This window comes from Juglans regia, chromosome 10 (assembly GCF_001411555.2).
Source record: "Juglans regia cultivar Chandler chromosome 10, Walnut 2.0, whole genome shotgun sequence".
Lineage (NCBI taxonomy): Eukaryota > Viridiplantae > Streptophyta > Magnoliopsida > Fagales > Juglandaceae > Juglans > Juglans regia.
The window spans coordinates 10637856-10652329 of record NC_049910.1 but is presented as its reverse complement, the minus strand read 5'-3'; the positions used below and the strand labels follow the sequence as shown (position 1 = coordinate 10652329).

At 38.9% G+C, this 14474-nt stretch overlaps 1 protein-coding gene across 1 annotated transcript; it reads right to left on the bottom strand.

Annotated features, from left to right (window-relative positions):
* Nucleotides 1-8691: 8691 nt before the first annotated feature.
* On the bottom strand, nucleotides 8692-10644 carry LOC109007617 (peroxidase 17-like). The gene is made up of 3 exons (XM_018987364.2): nucleotides 10409-10644; nucleotides 10092-10283; nucleotides 8692-9472 (listed from the first exon to the last, which is right to left on the bottom strand). Exons 1-3 carry the CDS (start codon nucleotides 10601-10603, stop codon nucleotides 8816-8818), a joined length of 1044 nt encoding a protein of 347 aa, XP_018842909.1. The 5' UTR covers nucleotides 10604-10644; the 3' UTR covers nucleotides 8692-8815.
* Between the last annotated feature and the right edge of the window lie 3830 nt (nucleotides 10645-14474).

Sequence of the window (14474 nt, the reverse complement as noted above, 5' to 3'; positions counted from 1 at the left end):
TATACCATAACGCAAATCAGGGAAGAGAATGTATAAACCCAACTTGAATATATAAAGCCTAGTTGTTATGTACATAAAAGCAACAATTTTTTGGTTACATGCTGCTTTAATTCGTCTCCCACATTTGAGCTATCCTGATAAGTAGTGCTTTCATAAGAAAACAAGGATCGCCTAGTAGATGAGGTGGGTTTTGTTATCTCTTTACGATTACTTGGAGTACCCGTATAAGGGATTGGCGGAACAAAATGATAGGGAATTGGTGGTCCAAACGATACCCCCATTTGTTGTTGCAATTTATATTAAAAGACCATAAATGTAACAACAATAGTGTGGATTTAAACATAAATACTTCTAAAACGAAATTCTTCACCTCGTTTCTCCATGGATATGGGTCGGCATTTGGACGTGGTACAAAAGGTGGAAAAAATGTAGGTGGCATTGTCCCATGGTAATAATGCATATAGATATGCTGACCAATCTGGATATAATGGTCTTGATATTTCCTGAAATAATATCGAATATTAATTTATCACAAAATATTAAATTACACTAATAACATAGCTCTTGTATATGACAGGAATACTTGAGTGAATGCTGTAGTGTTGGTAGGCGCCGACGGCCTTGTAGTGCTGCTGGTAGGCGTTGTGCTTTCTTTCCCTTTCTCCATAGACTTGTCCACCAAAATGGGCCTACCTTTATATAAATTTTCAGCCAATTCAAGATTAGAAATTAATTTGACAAGGCTCATATTTCTTTAATCATAGTCTGATCCTTTGATTGGCTTTCATATTACACGTCTTTACACCCCTTTAATTCAGACATCAAATCTAGAATACTCATAGTCTGTTTTGCATTATGATTTTAAAATGTTGAAAGCTATGGGTTGGAACCACATATTAAGCACATTTAACCAACGCCTATGACACTATTTATTCAAAATTATCATATAATTATAAAAAATATAAAACATTATCCAACATTAGCAAAGTCTGACCATATAATTATCAAACATTATTAAATGGGTATACCTGCAACTACCAGAGGGTCTCGGCGTGGGTCACGTTTGGGGGCTTTACTTTAAGGGGCAACCAGATTTAAGATGTGTGAAACACAAAATTGAAACCATGTAAATGGGGGGTACTGTGCATGAGAGCATGGTATGGATGTACAAAATAAGGGGAAAGAGAGTGAGAGTAGAGCAACTACCTGGTTGACAGGCATGCAGCGTCGTGGTGGAGGAGATGGGTAAATTTACTGGTTGATGGTGGTGGAGGAGCTGAGCATGAATTCGGTGGATTGGTGGTGGAGGAGATGAGCACGATGTCGGAAGTGATAAAAATTTCTGGAAGGCGCGACCTGGGCAGTGGCAAAACGCTTTAATTGAATTGCGAATTCTCTTTTCACGGAAGGCTGAAAGCAATTTGGTGAATTTGGGAGGAGGACATTTTGGTAATTCAATAAAGCTGATATGGACAAAAAGACAAACAAAAGTGTAAGCGGGGACTACCTTTCGGGACTGTAGCTAGCACTTCTCTTTACTCTAAAGGGGTACAAATAGTGTGGTATACATGAGGAGGACTGTGTTGCAGTCCCAATATGAAATGATCAAATTGTCCTCATTTTTAGGCTTGAATTGACTACATTATCCCTCTTTCTTCTACAACCTAAAGCCAAAACAAATTGCAGATTTTTGTTTTCTCTGCCGCGCACCCCATAGCCCAATCTCCTTCACCTTCGACGTTGACCACCACAACCCAATCTCCTCTACCATCGATGGAACAACCACCTCCACTATCAATAAAATCACAAAGCAATGACAAATGTTGGGGTGTTGGATCATCATTGACCCCACGAAAATGGGCTTTCGATGGTGATCGAAGAAGTAGATAGATGCAGTGCACCAAGCTCCCTTGAATGCTAACCCACAAGTATCACTTTGGAAATGCCTTGTTGATAAGAAAAACTAAGGGGTTGTGAAAAGGTGGAAGAAGCACAAATGGTCAATGGCCTTGATGGTGAAGACTTAAGATTTTTCTACAAACAGTTAGCTTTTCGTGTCAAAGCGGCTTAAGCTTTAAATGTAACCTTGGCTTCTTTTGCGATGAGACCTTGAGATATTCTAGTAGGAGTGGCAATTTGGAAACTTGATCTTTTGAACCTGGGTTTTGGAGATAATTAATTTGATTTTGTCGAGTGCAATTGGGATGACAAAGATATTTGATGGGAAGTTCAAAATATTAGACACAATATATTGTCTCTAGTGAAGATGGATGGTTCAATTTCAACTAGTCCACTGGCTGTCCAAAAATTCTCGGATCAAACCCATTCGAATTTGGTCGAAGAGCTTATATATAGCTTAAGTTCGTAAACTTGTCATTAAAACCTCAACTGCGCACTTAATTGTATTGCTTGGAAAATTCTCGGGCATACAGCACGGCCCAATATAAATTCTCGAGTATTGATCAGCACTCCTATCCAAAGCATTCTCAGTTCTGCTACTTGTCTTCACATTGACTTCTGTCATACTTGTAAAAAAAAGTTTCGCTATACTCGTATTCCTATAAGTGAAGTAGTTGGATGTCATCTTTTGAATGCCTTTTAGTTCTTCAAAGAAGTATTTAGGAAAGTACTAGTTTCATCCCAAATTTTCTCTCTTTCTACTTTTTTTTTAGTCTAAAACCATTCTGTCATCACATGAAGTTGCTTCAAGTATGATACAACAACTTTTATGTCACTGGTAAAGTTTGCTTATTGATAATGGTTCTTGCTACTTTATTGTCGTATTTGGCAGATACCAGAGGATGCTAGAAGCAATGCATGGGTTTCGCTTGATGGGGAAGAGAAGGTAGCAACAATCAAGGGGAGATTCAGTGCGAATATATATGAGCCAGCTGGGAGGGGGCTGTTTGTTGCAGATTTCCCTTTCCCTCTAATAATGAAACACTACGTTTCATTAAATTTGCAACGCAGTTCTTGAATGGGGACTGCAATAAGAATTTTTCAGTAAAAAAAAGATCATATATAGTGTGTGGTGTAGCGTGTAGAAATGATGAATATTTTTTTTTTAATAAATTGATATCGGGCCCAAACTAACTCGCAACGTATCTTCTTTCTAGGACGCTTAATTAAAATAAAAATGGTGGCCCAATAGTGTCCATTTAGCAAATAACACCCAAAGCCCAAAAAAAAAAAAACGATGTATATGATTATGCAACCGGTTCATCATTTAAAAAGCCCACCGACTAAAGTATGATTTACAGTATCCAAGTATACGGTCTCAGATTCACTCACATATTACCACTCTGTCGTAAAAACATCCAAGAGTCCCCTTGTGTAAATATAGAAGTCTCTTCTCCACGCCCACGACCCTGACAACAGAAGCCCAAGTGGAGGAAGAGCAAGTGGCAGCATTTTTTCGTATCGGCGGCTGTAGCGGCAAGTCCATCAGAAATGAAGGTTTGCATCTATGAAACCCAGTCGTTCTCTATTCCTCCGAAACGTAGCTCTCACCTCTTTGTTATTCAATTTCTTTGTTTTTCTGTTGTTTCAGTTCAACATCGCAAAACCAAACAACTGGGTGCCAGAAGAAGCTTGAGATAGATGACGATACCAAGCTATAGGAACCATATGCTCTCTGTTTCTTTTTCTCTCTCGAACCTCAATTTTCCTTTGTGTTTTTAAGTTCTATGGTTGGTGTTGGAATCAATTTTTTTTTTTTTTTTTATATCCGATATATACCTTCAGTTTGTACTTGTGATTGTGGATTTGTTTCTTTATTTCTCGAATTATGGGTTTGGTTGCCGTGGTGTTCCTTGGAAAGAATCGAAGTCGATTTGTTGTATGTAAAACTATAAAACTGTTGTTAGTGACAGTCCAATGCAAACTTCCAAATAAACCATATCCCTCACAATTTTGAGTTTAGATGATATCTCACATTTCGATGGACAGTACATCATATCGCCCATTTTGTTATGATAACTTGAATCATATATTACAATTAACAAGCGTGATGGCAACTAACTCTGGTCACCAGTCCCGTGTGCTTATCCTTCACGATCTCTTATTAAATGAAGAAGATACCTCATGTTTTGTAGTAGTTATCTTGCTCAAGATATTTATGTCTAGTTGTGGGGCTCATCCCTAATTCTTTGGGGTTATCTTATCCCGTGATTGTGGTTACGAGCCTTTTTGTCTGTGGGGCTCCTAGCTTTAAGTTTTCAATAATCCTTCTTAGACTTACGAATAAGCTTGGCCTTAAAGATGGGCTCGAAGCCCAGGGGTCTAAATGTCCCCTTGAATAGGATTTATCTGTTATGAATAAATGTCCTTCTTAAAGATGGGGCTCCTAGCTTTAAGTTTTCAATAAGCCTTCTTAGACTTACGAATAAGCTTGGCCTTAAAGATGGGCTCGAAGCCCAGGGGTCTAAATGTCCCCTCGAATAGGATTTATCTGTTATGTCAAGAAAGTGAATTTTCTTGGTTTGGAGAACTAAAAGCTCCGTTGCATGATCTATATGATCCAAGTGAAGACATAGGGTAACACACTTAGATATCAAGAGTCTGGACAAAGCTAGTGGTAGCTTTTATTTAGCTATGCAGTATCAAATAAGACTGTTCATCCTAGTAGGCTTTTTTCCCTGCCTGATCTGAATTAAATCAGGGCCGGTACCCTCATAACAATACCTGGGTACATTTGGGCCGGGTACCGGAAACATAAAGTAATTCTAGACCTTCTGTGTTAGTTCAAAATTTTTAACTAACACAGAAACCATGTACATGTTTCTGTCTTCCTTCTCTTGACTTAGGTCATTCGTTTCCTCTATTAAAATGCCAATGAAAGCATTCGTCTCCCCTCTCATTGGAACCTCAAGTTCATCAATAATAGCAGAGACCAACGCCTCTTTGTTGCAGACCCTTCAACCGAATCACGTGCTTCAGTCTCTCTTCCACACCCTCGACCCCATATCTCTCATCTGCTTTCAGAATTCAAACTTCAATCAACCTGTTCCTCTTAGGCTCATTACGGAGAGCTTTGTCAACACGTACGCATTCGCCGACTAGCTATTTACATATAAATACTTATTTCTTCGATTGACATGTTTAGCATGATTTCCGGTGATCTTCGGTGAAGATATACAAAACAACCGAAAACCCATCAAGTGGAATGTTTTCGTAGTAATCCGAACAGATTCCACATTTTTTGCTGTACTGAAAAGGGAGACGCAAGCACTTATCTCATTTCTTCATTTCCAACGTACACATTGAAATTCGTACACATTATTTAACCTTTCAAAAATTATGCAAAACTCTGCATGTATTGGGATGTCCATGTTGTGCTTTTCATTCCAGTAAAGATAGCTCCCGCTGTTCATCTTTGTTCTGCAAAGGGGAGCCATATTGTTTGGAAGGGAGAGGGTCGATGATGCCCGAAATCTTGGTAAGAGCAACCTGTGGGGCGGATTGGGTGAGGACTACAAAGCCAAAGAAGAAGCACAGAAAAACCTTGTAGATGATAAGACTAGTTTCTGCCATGGCTAGCCTTGCCAGTCTTTAGCTATATATATATATATATATAAATATATATTTATATATATATATATATATTTATATATATATATATATATATATAGAGCATTGCTATTCATAAGCCCATACACCACACACCAAGATTTTTTTATTTTTTTAAAATTTTTTTAAAGTTTTTTTTTGGTTTTATTATTCTTAAAATAATTGAATTATTGTACTCATAATCTACATATCACATATTTGATAAGAGAATAAAATTAAAGAAATCATAAAAAGGATGGTGTGTGGTGTATGAGGCTTAGGAATAGAATTTTTCATATATATATATATATATATATATAGAGAGAGAGAGAGAGAGAGAGAGAGAGAGAGGACGAGATCTACTGTTGTAGTTGACGAGACTTCAGAGAGACTTCGATCACACAATGCAGACAACAGATGATAAAGATGTGGCTTTGAGTTCTGCAATTCCCTTTTCAGTGCAGCAGCAGATGATAGAGATGGGCTTCTGTGTGTTTTAATTGCTTTACAATTCTTCTACGCACAGTCGAGGGATGCAAGCGGTGAGGAGTCGGCTGATTTTTGTAATGCCACGTCGAAATTTTACAAAAAGAAAAACTACAAGTACTGTGTGAAATCGTTATCCAGAAGTGAAAAGGAGATATTTTCTGCGCATCCCAAGCCCCATCAATCCAAAACCTTACCACCAGCTCCAAAACCAAAAGACCAAGAAAATCTCTTATTCAAAGCCAAGAGACCAACGCACAAAAATCTCTTGCAAGACAAGTGATCAAGATGGGTTATTGGATAACGACCAATGCACGAATATCTTGCTTCGTCGAGATATTTGTTGAGCGACACTACATACTTCGATGGGTTATCGGATTACGACCTGATTTTCTCGTTGGTTCCGGTTGCACAAAAGAAGAAGACTCAAGTTATAAATGATCAAGATGAATCCTCTTTTTCGAAACTTGTCTCTTCGTCGTCTCACCCAAAATCTTCTTCATCCGACCAGGTTCATTCATAAGCTAGTTCTCTTTTCATTTGAATTCAGGAATCAAAGAAATGGGAGAATCATTGGCAAGGTTGTTTTCGTACGATCCACATTGATATTCATGAAATATTTGTATCTATCTATCTAGCTATGAGATTGTTCTACTGATACAGTTTAAATTGGATGGACGCAACAGCAAGTTGCAAATTTTTTTTTTTGGTTCTTTTTCTTAAATATAAAGTTGCTCCCTTTATAAACTGTTTAAAAGAGAGAAGCAAAATTTCAAAATCTTGCAAATTTTTCTTGTGCCGTTGTTACTGTAACGTATTATGATGGAGGGAGGGAGGGAGGACTCGAGGGAGCTGGCTTTAGGGGAAAGAAACATAGAGGAGGGAAGACGAAACTGATGTAGGCCAAGGAGAGCTTGAATGGAGGGGGGAGAAATGTTTGGGGGTCAAACGGTGCATTTTAATTTTTTCTATCAAACGATGCGTTTTCATTTTATTACATCAGTCACGTTTTCCCTGCTTTTACACGAGGCGACTGAGTTTAGTTTTTTCATTGCCTTATCCCAACATATATCTCGAAGAAGCAGCATTTTTTTGTGCATTGGTCATAATCTGATAACCCATCTTGATCACTTGTCTTGGAGGAAATTTTTGTGCGTTGGTCTTTTGGCTTTGAAGAAGATATTTTCTTGGTCTTTTGGTTTTGGAGCTGGTGGTAAGGTTTGGGATTGATGGGGTTTGAGATGCGTAGAAGATATCTCCTTTTCACTTTTGGATAACGATTTCACATAGTACTTGTAATTCTTCTATTTGTAAAATATCGACGTGGCATTACAAAAATAGCCGACTCTCCACTGCTTGCATCCCTCGACTGTGCGCAGAAGAATTATTATGTTTTTGGGGGCACGGGGTGGTAGCGGTGGATTCGAATCTACTTTTGAACTCCTTTTTTTTAAAATCATATTGCAAAGTTAAGCAAGTAAACGACCTTGAATATGGTGCAAACGCATTGCCATCGTTTGTTTTTATATATAAGGTTAAAACTCCATGTCATCGTGTCCCTATACTTTTTTACAACTACTGACCATATCGACTCCGATTGGAATTAATTCCGCCCGGGATGTCCATTAGGAATATTTTTTCCCGGCCAAGAAATGAGCCATTCCGATGGAAGTAGGATGTAATAAACGTTGTTGTCATGTCAGAATAGTGTTAATTAAGGTTATTTTATTATAGTAAAGTATTCTTAAGTATTTTGTAAAAAATAATAAAAAATAATAAAAAATAAAAAATAAAAATAAAAATAAAATATTCTAAGAATAAAGATTTTGCTTGCTTTAGCCTTTGGGTGCTCATTTCCTTTCCCATTTCGTTTGAGGAATGGTTGTGCAAATGCCAGCAAATCAGAATAAAACCCACGTCTTGAAATTTTCCAAACAATTGAATAATGCAATTTATTAGCACCCAGCAATCTGCATATTAAGGAGAAGAGAAATGTTAGAGATCAACTTATTGTATATTGTACTCTCTATATATTTCACATAATTTTTTTTTTTTTTAAACCCAACATGTAAGGAGTGCTGGGACTTCTCCCAACAATAGAGTGTGAAGAAGATTTTTTCTAAGGAGAAAGGGTAATCAAGTTTGCATAAACTTGTAATTTCATTTGCTAAAAGACAAAACAACACTCTCAATCTCAACGTCATTGTCTTCGCTCATTTGCCTCAATTATTCGACATTCTATAGGGGACAAAAGAAGGGACCACCGCTATATGCTAGCTTCTGTGCCTCTTGAAAGTACGTTACAGTCTGATTTCAAAGTTCCTTACAAGTTGGCAGTAGAATTCAAGATGCTTTGGATGGTCCCCTATTTCCATGACTACCATCTCTTCAACTTTTAATTTGTATTTTTTTTTTTTTTTTTAAACACAAGTCGTAAATCTACGTCCCTTAGTTTTGTCACCACTGGGAGAGTAACAACATATGCCTAGAAATTAATCTTTTAAAAGGGTTGTGGAAAGCTATTTAAATGAAACAAAATAATGTAGAAATCCTATGGATATAGGGATGTTAATATGTTATGTTTATTTTATTTATTTTTCGTTTTAGACGCAGTGATCAGACTCAGATTATCCTTTACAACACACAATTCACATAATATAATTTAATTTCATTTTAGAAGATATTTATTAATTAGACTCCGACCAAAACCAAGAAGTGAAAGAACATCATCCTTGCAGGCATTTAGTATTAATTTATTTGAATTGTAAAGCTAGTTGGCTAGCTAGCCAGGTGGTCTTTCCATTTTCCAAAATATATTGCCATTAATCAAACTATGATCTTTACCCCAAGAAGATCTCTCCCACTGTCGACGATGGTCATTAACCACCCTGCAATTCCTTCTGATCTCCCCCGGTTGCTCAAGTTGCAAGTCACCCATCTTTAGCATTCCCTCCACAAAGGCCTTGAAAAACTCAGCCTGGTCTTTGCTAAACAGCTTCACAAACATTCTGGTCGGAGTGAAGGTGAAAAGAGTTTGATCGGAGTTGAGAAACCCTCTACCTGCGACCAAGTCCTTGAAGTATTGATTATCAAATACACGGGGCGTTGCATCAAGGTCTCCTGTAACGTTCTGGTCCACTTCCGACGGGCAGAGCTTGTACAGTTTTTCTCTATACTCTGGCTCAAAGGCAGGGTCAGCCTTACCGGTGCCTGATTGGTTATACAGCCGGAACATGATGGAAAAACAACGTGCTTGGCCAATAGAATGAGACCCAGAAAGCGCAACTAGGTCTTTCACAGAGAGATTGAATTTGGCAAAGAGGTCGATGAGATAACTGGCGTTGGATCTTGGGCTTGGCATGATTTCATTCGAGTCTTCTTGCTTTGCAGTTAAGCTATCCAACCTTCCTAGCCTCACCTCCCAATCAGGTCCTCCAGTCTGTTTTACGAAATCATTTCATTTTTGACAGAATACTATAACAAAAGGAATATTGGCACATATTGACAGTACTAGGACTCAACCACTTCATCATTTAGCCAAATCGGTCCTAATTAAATATGTGTATCAAATTTCGCTATTCAAGATGAACAATTTCGAAAAAGAAAATTAGGGTTAGTATATATGAGATTCAAAAGAAAAAAACCCTAATAATATTTATTAAAATCGAGGCTCTCATCACACAGAATTGGTGTGCCCCATGATCACTCATCACTCATCACCTACCTAAAATAAAGTACATGCTCCTTTGGGATTATCTTATTATATATGTCGCCGTCATTATAACTTTGGGTAGGGTTAAAAACTTAAAACCATTCAGGTTTATATTATAATGCTGGCAAGGGACCTAGCTAGTTGAAAAAAGCAAGACAAAAAGACCCTATTTGGCCGAGAATTCCGCGACAGAACTGCAATTGGCTCGATCATACTATATACCTGGTGCAAATTATATATATTATATATATATATATATATATATACACATATATATATACCAACTTCGTGTTTGTTTCAGAAGATAAAGCCAAGATATATGCAGGCGTAAAATAATAATACATACCAGCGCGACGGCATCTCTGGCGGCCATAATTATGATATCAGCGCATGAAACAACTCCGGGACAAACCTTTTCCAAGGCATCCTTGGCTTCATCGATGACTTCGAAAGATCTTAGAGAGTTTATGTTGGAAAGGGCTTCTTTCTCTCCAAGCATGGTAGGAGTTTCATCCAGCAGCAAAGAAGCATCACAACCCTTCAATATTGAACAAACTCTTAGCGTATATATATAACATCTAGATTTCAAAAGCTTAACAGAGGAAATAAAATAAATAGATGGCCGAGGCAATATTCGTAAAAGAGTTAACACTGAGAAGTTACATTAACAAAACAATCATGGAATTGAAAGCGCATGACCGAGGCAACACTCCTCGGTTCTCTAATCAGGGCCTTCCTCATAACTTCCCGAACGGTGAATTCGGCATCCGGGCAAGTTTCCGAGTAGAACCTTGGCCGGAGTTGGCCTGCGGCAGCCATGGATATGAGCAAGAGGAGGAGTAGAAATGGAGATGACATTATTTGTGCAGTACTGGTAGGTGGGTGTGTGTAGAATGGTCCAATTTAATGACTTAATTGGTATCTGAACCTTTTATAACATGGATGGAAGTTATGGATGAGGGGTAAATGTTTGTGGGTCCCTCCTCTTACATTTATGGCTTACAATTATGGCTGGGTTTGTTTTTAAGATTAAAACATAAAATTTTGAAAATTTTGAAAATTTTTTTATTCTTTTATTAAATTTTTATATAAAATAAAATAAATAATTTAATTTTTTTAAATTTTAAAATAAAAATAATATTAAAAATATATTATAATAATATTTTATTTTATTTTTTAATTTTAATTTCAACCGTCTTAATTATCCCATCTCTAAAAATAAATAAAATTTTTTCTCTTCTATTTTGTTTTGACAGTAGGAAGTAGCAGAAGCCAATCGTCTGAAGAATTTGAGACTGAAAAGAAACTGAAAGATCACTATATATATATTATATAGCTGTTTGTGGATATGGTAGGTTATGATCCAGTTTAATTATATGCTATTGCCACACCAAGTGCTTTTTGGAAAAGCTCATCATGCCCTTTGTTGAGTTTTCTCCCTTGTTATAGAGATAGATACAATATTAAATGTTCAAGTAAAATTCATTTACGACTAGCATTAAATATTATAGACCCGATCTCTCTCTTTTCAAAATTGCATATTTAATATGATGAAATGGCACGTTACAAATTCATTTAATGAGCCCATTAAAAAGCATATAACACATCTTAGAGTCAATAGCTGGTTACTCAGTTAGACTATTGTTATTATACCAAGTGATCAGTTAATTTCATATTATTTTGAGGTCTAGATGGATCATGAAGGTTCGGATTTTCTTGATGATAATTTACGCTAATATTGGTATAGAGTTTAAAATAGAAAGCAATCAATTTTTAATGATGAAATATAGACAATTTAATTGAAGTGGAATATGGAAAGTCGATAAAAATCCAAAATGAAGACATGTGAAATCGTTTGGATATTGAACTGAGTTGAGTTCTTTATTAATAGTAGCGAGTTGAGGTGATGAAATGAATTTTTAGGACTCACTTAAGATGAGTTTAGATGCGTTTGGATGTTAAGAAGATTTTAGATATATTTATGGGAAGTTGAAAAAGGGTAGGTCCCACGTGTAAAGATGTGTTGAGTTGAAAAGTTTGTGAGTCTCACGTGTAAATATGTTTTGAGTTGAGATGAGTTTAATGATTTGAGAGTTGAGTGTTTAGATGTTAGACTCAGTTTAAAATTAGTTTAAAATTAGACTCAATTCAGTCTATGTTCCAAACGATCTTAAGTATAGGTTTATGGTGGATCGAAGAAAACATTTTTTTTTTTATCTCTGATTTTATTTTAGTCTAGATCATGCTTAATTTATCTTGGATATATATATATATATATATATATATGTATATTTGACATATTGCAAAAAAGTGCATACCATTACCGACTGTAAGGAGATTTTTCCCACTTCACAAGCCTACTGGGCCTCAACCCAATACTTGGCCCCAGGGTCCAAGATCACCCATGAAGCAAGATGCCTACAAGGAAAAGTAATCGAGTGGCTGATGGGATGGACATGCCTGACATCGCTCGACCACACTCCAATCATAGGAACTTGTACAAGGTAGAGCGGGAAATACGGAGAACTCTCGATCCTCTGACATGGGAATATCGATGGACCATCAAATATAAAGTAAGGTCAGGTAACCATGCCGCATTAATGGCTCCATTACCTTAGCTACATACCACATTAATGATGCCGTCGGAGAGCCAAGCCGCATTAAAAGACTCTGTCAAAAAGAACAGTATGACGAGCACAGACTCCATAGGGATAGACACGATCTGTCCCATTCCCAGACCCGGGTATAAATAGCAATTCCTAGGTACGACAAACTCTTTTTGATCCTTAGTCTCTCTCACTTATTTACAAACTTCTAAAAGAATTCACTGACTTTGGTATCGGAGACTCGTCTGCCCCAAGGCCGCCCTCTCCTAGTTGCCTTCTTCTCTATTTTCCCAGGCCTAAGTTCTGAAGACCTGAGTTGCTGGAACCTGGTTCAAAGGCGTGCATAACACAATGTTAACAGTGGCATCGTCCGTGGGATCGTTATAGATCTTACATGTACTTCGTATGCCTGTGACAACCCGTTCCGGACAACTTAGAAGAGATACAGAGGAAGCCATGGAGGCAAGGCTGAAAGCCATGGAGGAGTGGGTGACGAAGCTGGTTGATGAGGTGCAAACGCTTTGTAAGGAAAATGAGGAACTCAGAAAACCTCAACGGGTGCAGGATGAGGAAGCAGAGCCCAACGATATCGACCACATGGGGTCCCAGAACACACAGGTCGGAGCAAATAGGGAAGATGAGCGAAAGAACATGTAGGATGAGCTCTGCAGTCTCGAAGAGAAGTATGAGGAGATTGCAAGAAAGGTGGGTACCTCGTCATCGATGGACCGACTACTCATGAGCACTGGTCTACCCTACACAGAGGAGGTGATGGTCGTGCCTTTACCACCAAAGTTCAGGGTCCTGACCATGGAAATGTATGACGGAGGGAAGGACTCCCTTGAGCACTTGGAAACTTTCAGGGCTCACATGATGCTGCATGGCTTCCCAGGTGAGGTAGCGTGCAGAGCATTCCTGCTGACCCTAAATGGGCTAGCATGAGTATGGTTCGGGTCTCTGGCGCCCGGATTCGTGGACAGCTTTGACGAGCTAGCCAGACTATTTTTGACTCAGTTCATGTCGAGTCGGAGAAGGCAGTGGCCAACAATGTATCTCCTCACCATCAAACAAGGGGAGGAGGAGAGCCTAAAGTCCTACTTGACTCGAATCAACAAGGAGCGCATGACCACTAACGACCAAGACGAGAAAATAACCTTGGTGGCGCTTCTAGGAGGGGTCTAGCCGCAATCCTAGTTCATGGATGAACTGGCGAGGAGGACCCCCGTGATAATGCAGGAGTTCATGGATAAGACCGACAACTTCATCAACTGAAGTCACTCTTCGGGCTTGACGGAGCCAAGAAAGAAAGAGTTGGAGTGAGCAGAGAGAAAGGCGAGGGCCTCAGTTAGGGCTAAGGCTCACGAGAAGTCGGAGAAGAGTTCCCAAGACAAGAGGTGGGACTCCGACGAGGTGGCCGGGACCTTGGCCGCCCACAAAAGGGATGACCGGGGTATTGCACGCCGCTACTGCACATACCACAGGTCCACCTCGCATAACATCAATGATTGTTTCTCCCAGCAAGGGAGAAAGGAGCATGTGGAGCGGACAAGGCAATGCTATCCACAGGCTAGGAGACTGGTGCTAGAAAGAAGTGGAAGGTCTAAAGAAAGGAGTGCAGACCAAGTTGACCAGAACAAGAGGGAAGAAAGCCCTCGGTGATGACCACCAGTGCGGGGGCCACAACAAGATCATCCATGTTCGCGACCACGGAGGGGACCTCCACTCGGGGAAATTTGAACCATAGTGGAAGGATTTTCGGGTGGGGGCGCTTCCTCCTCAAGCAGAAAAGCACATGCCAGATGGGCTTGGTACCACGAGGTGTACTTGGCCAAGTACCATCCTGCCAAGTATCGAAGGGGTAAGCCTACCCCTGCCATCTCTTTCACAAAAGCCGACAAGGAAAGGGTCTTGTACCCTCACGAAGATGCGATGGTGGTGACTATGTTGGATGTCAACTTCACCACCCATAGAATCCTCATTGGCAACGGGAGCTATGCGGACATCTTGTTCTGGGAGGCCTTCACCAGGATGAGAATAAATGTTGTCCAGCTGCATCCAGCCCTCATGCCTTTGAAGGGCTTCTCTGGGTGTATGGTTCAACTTGTGGGAACCATCACGCTCTT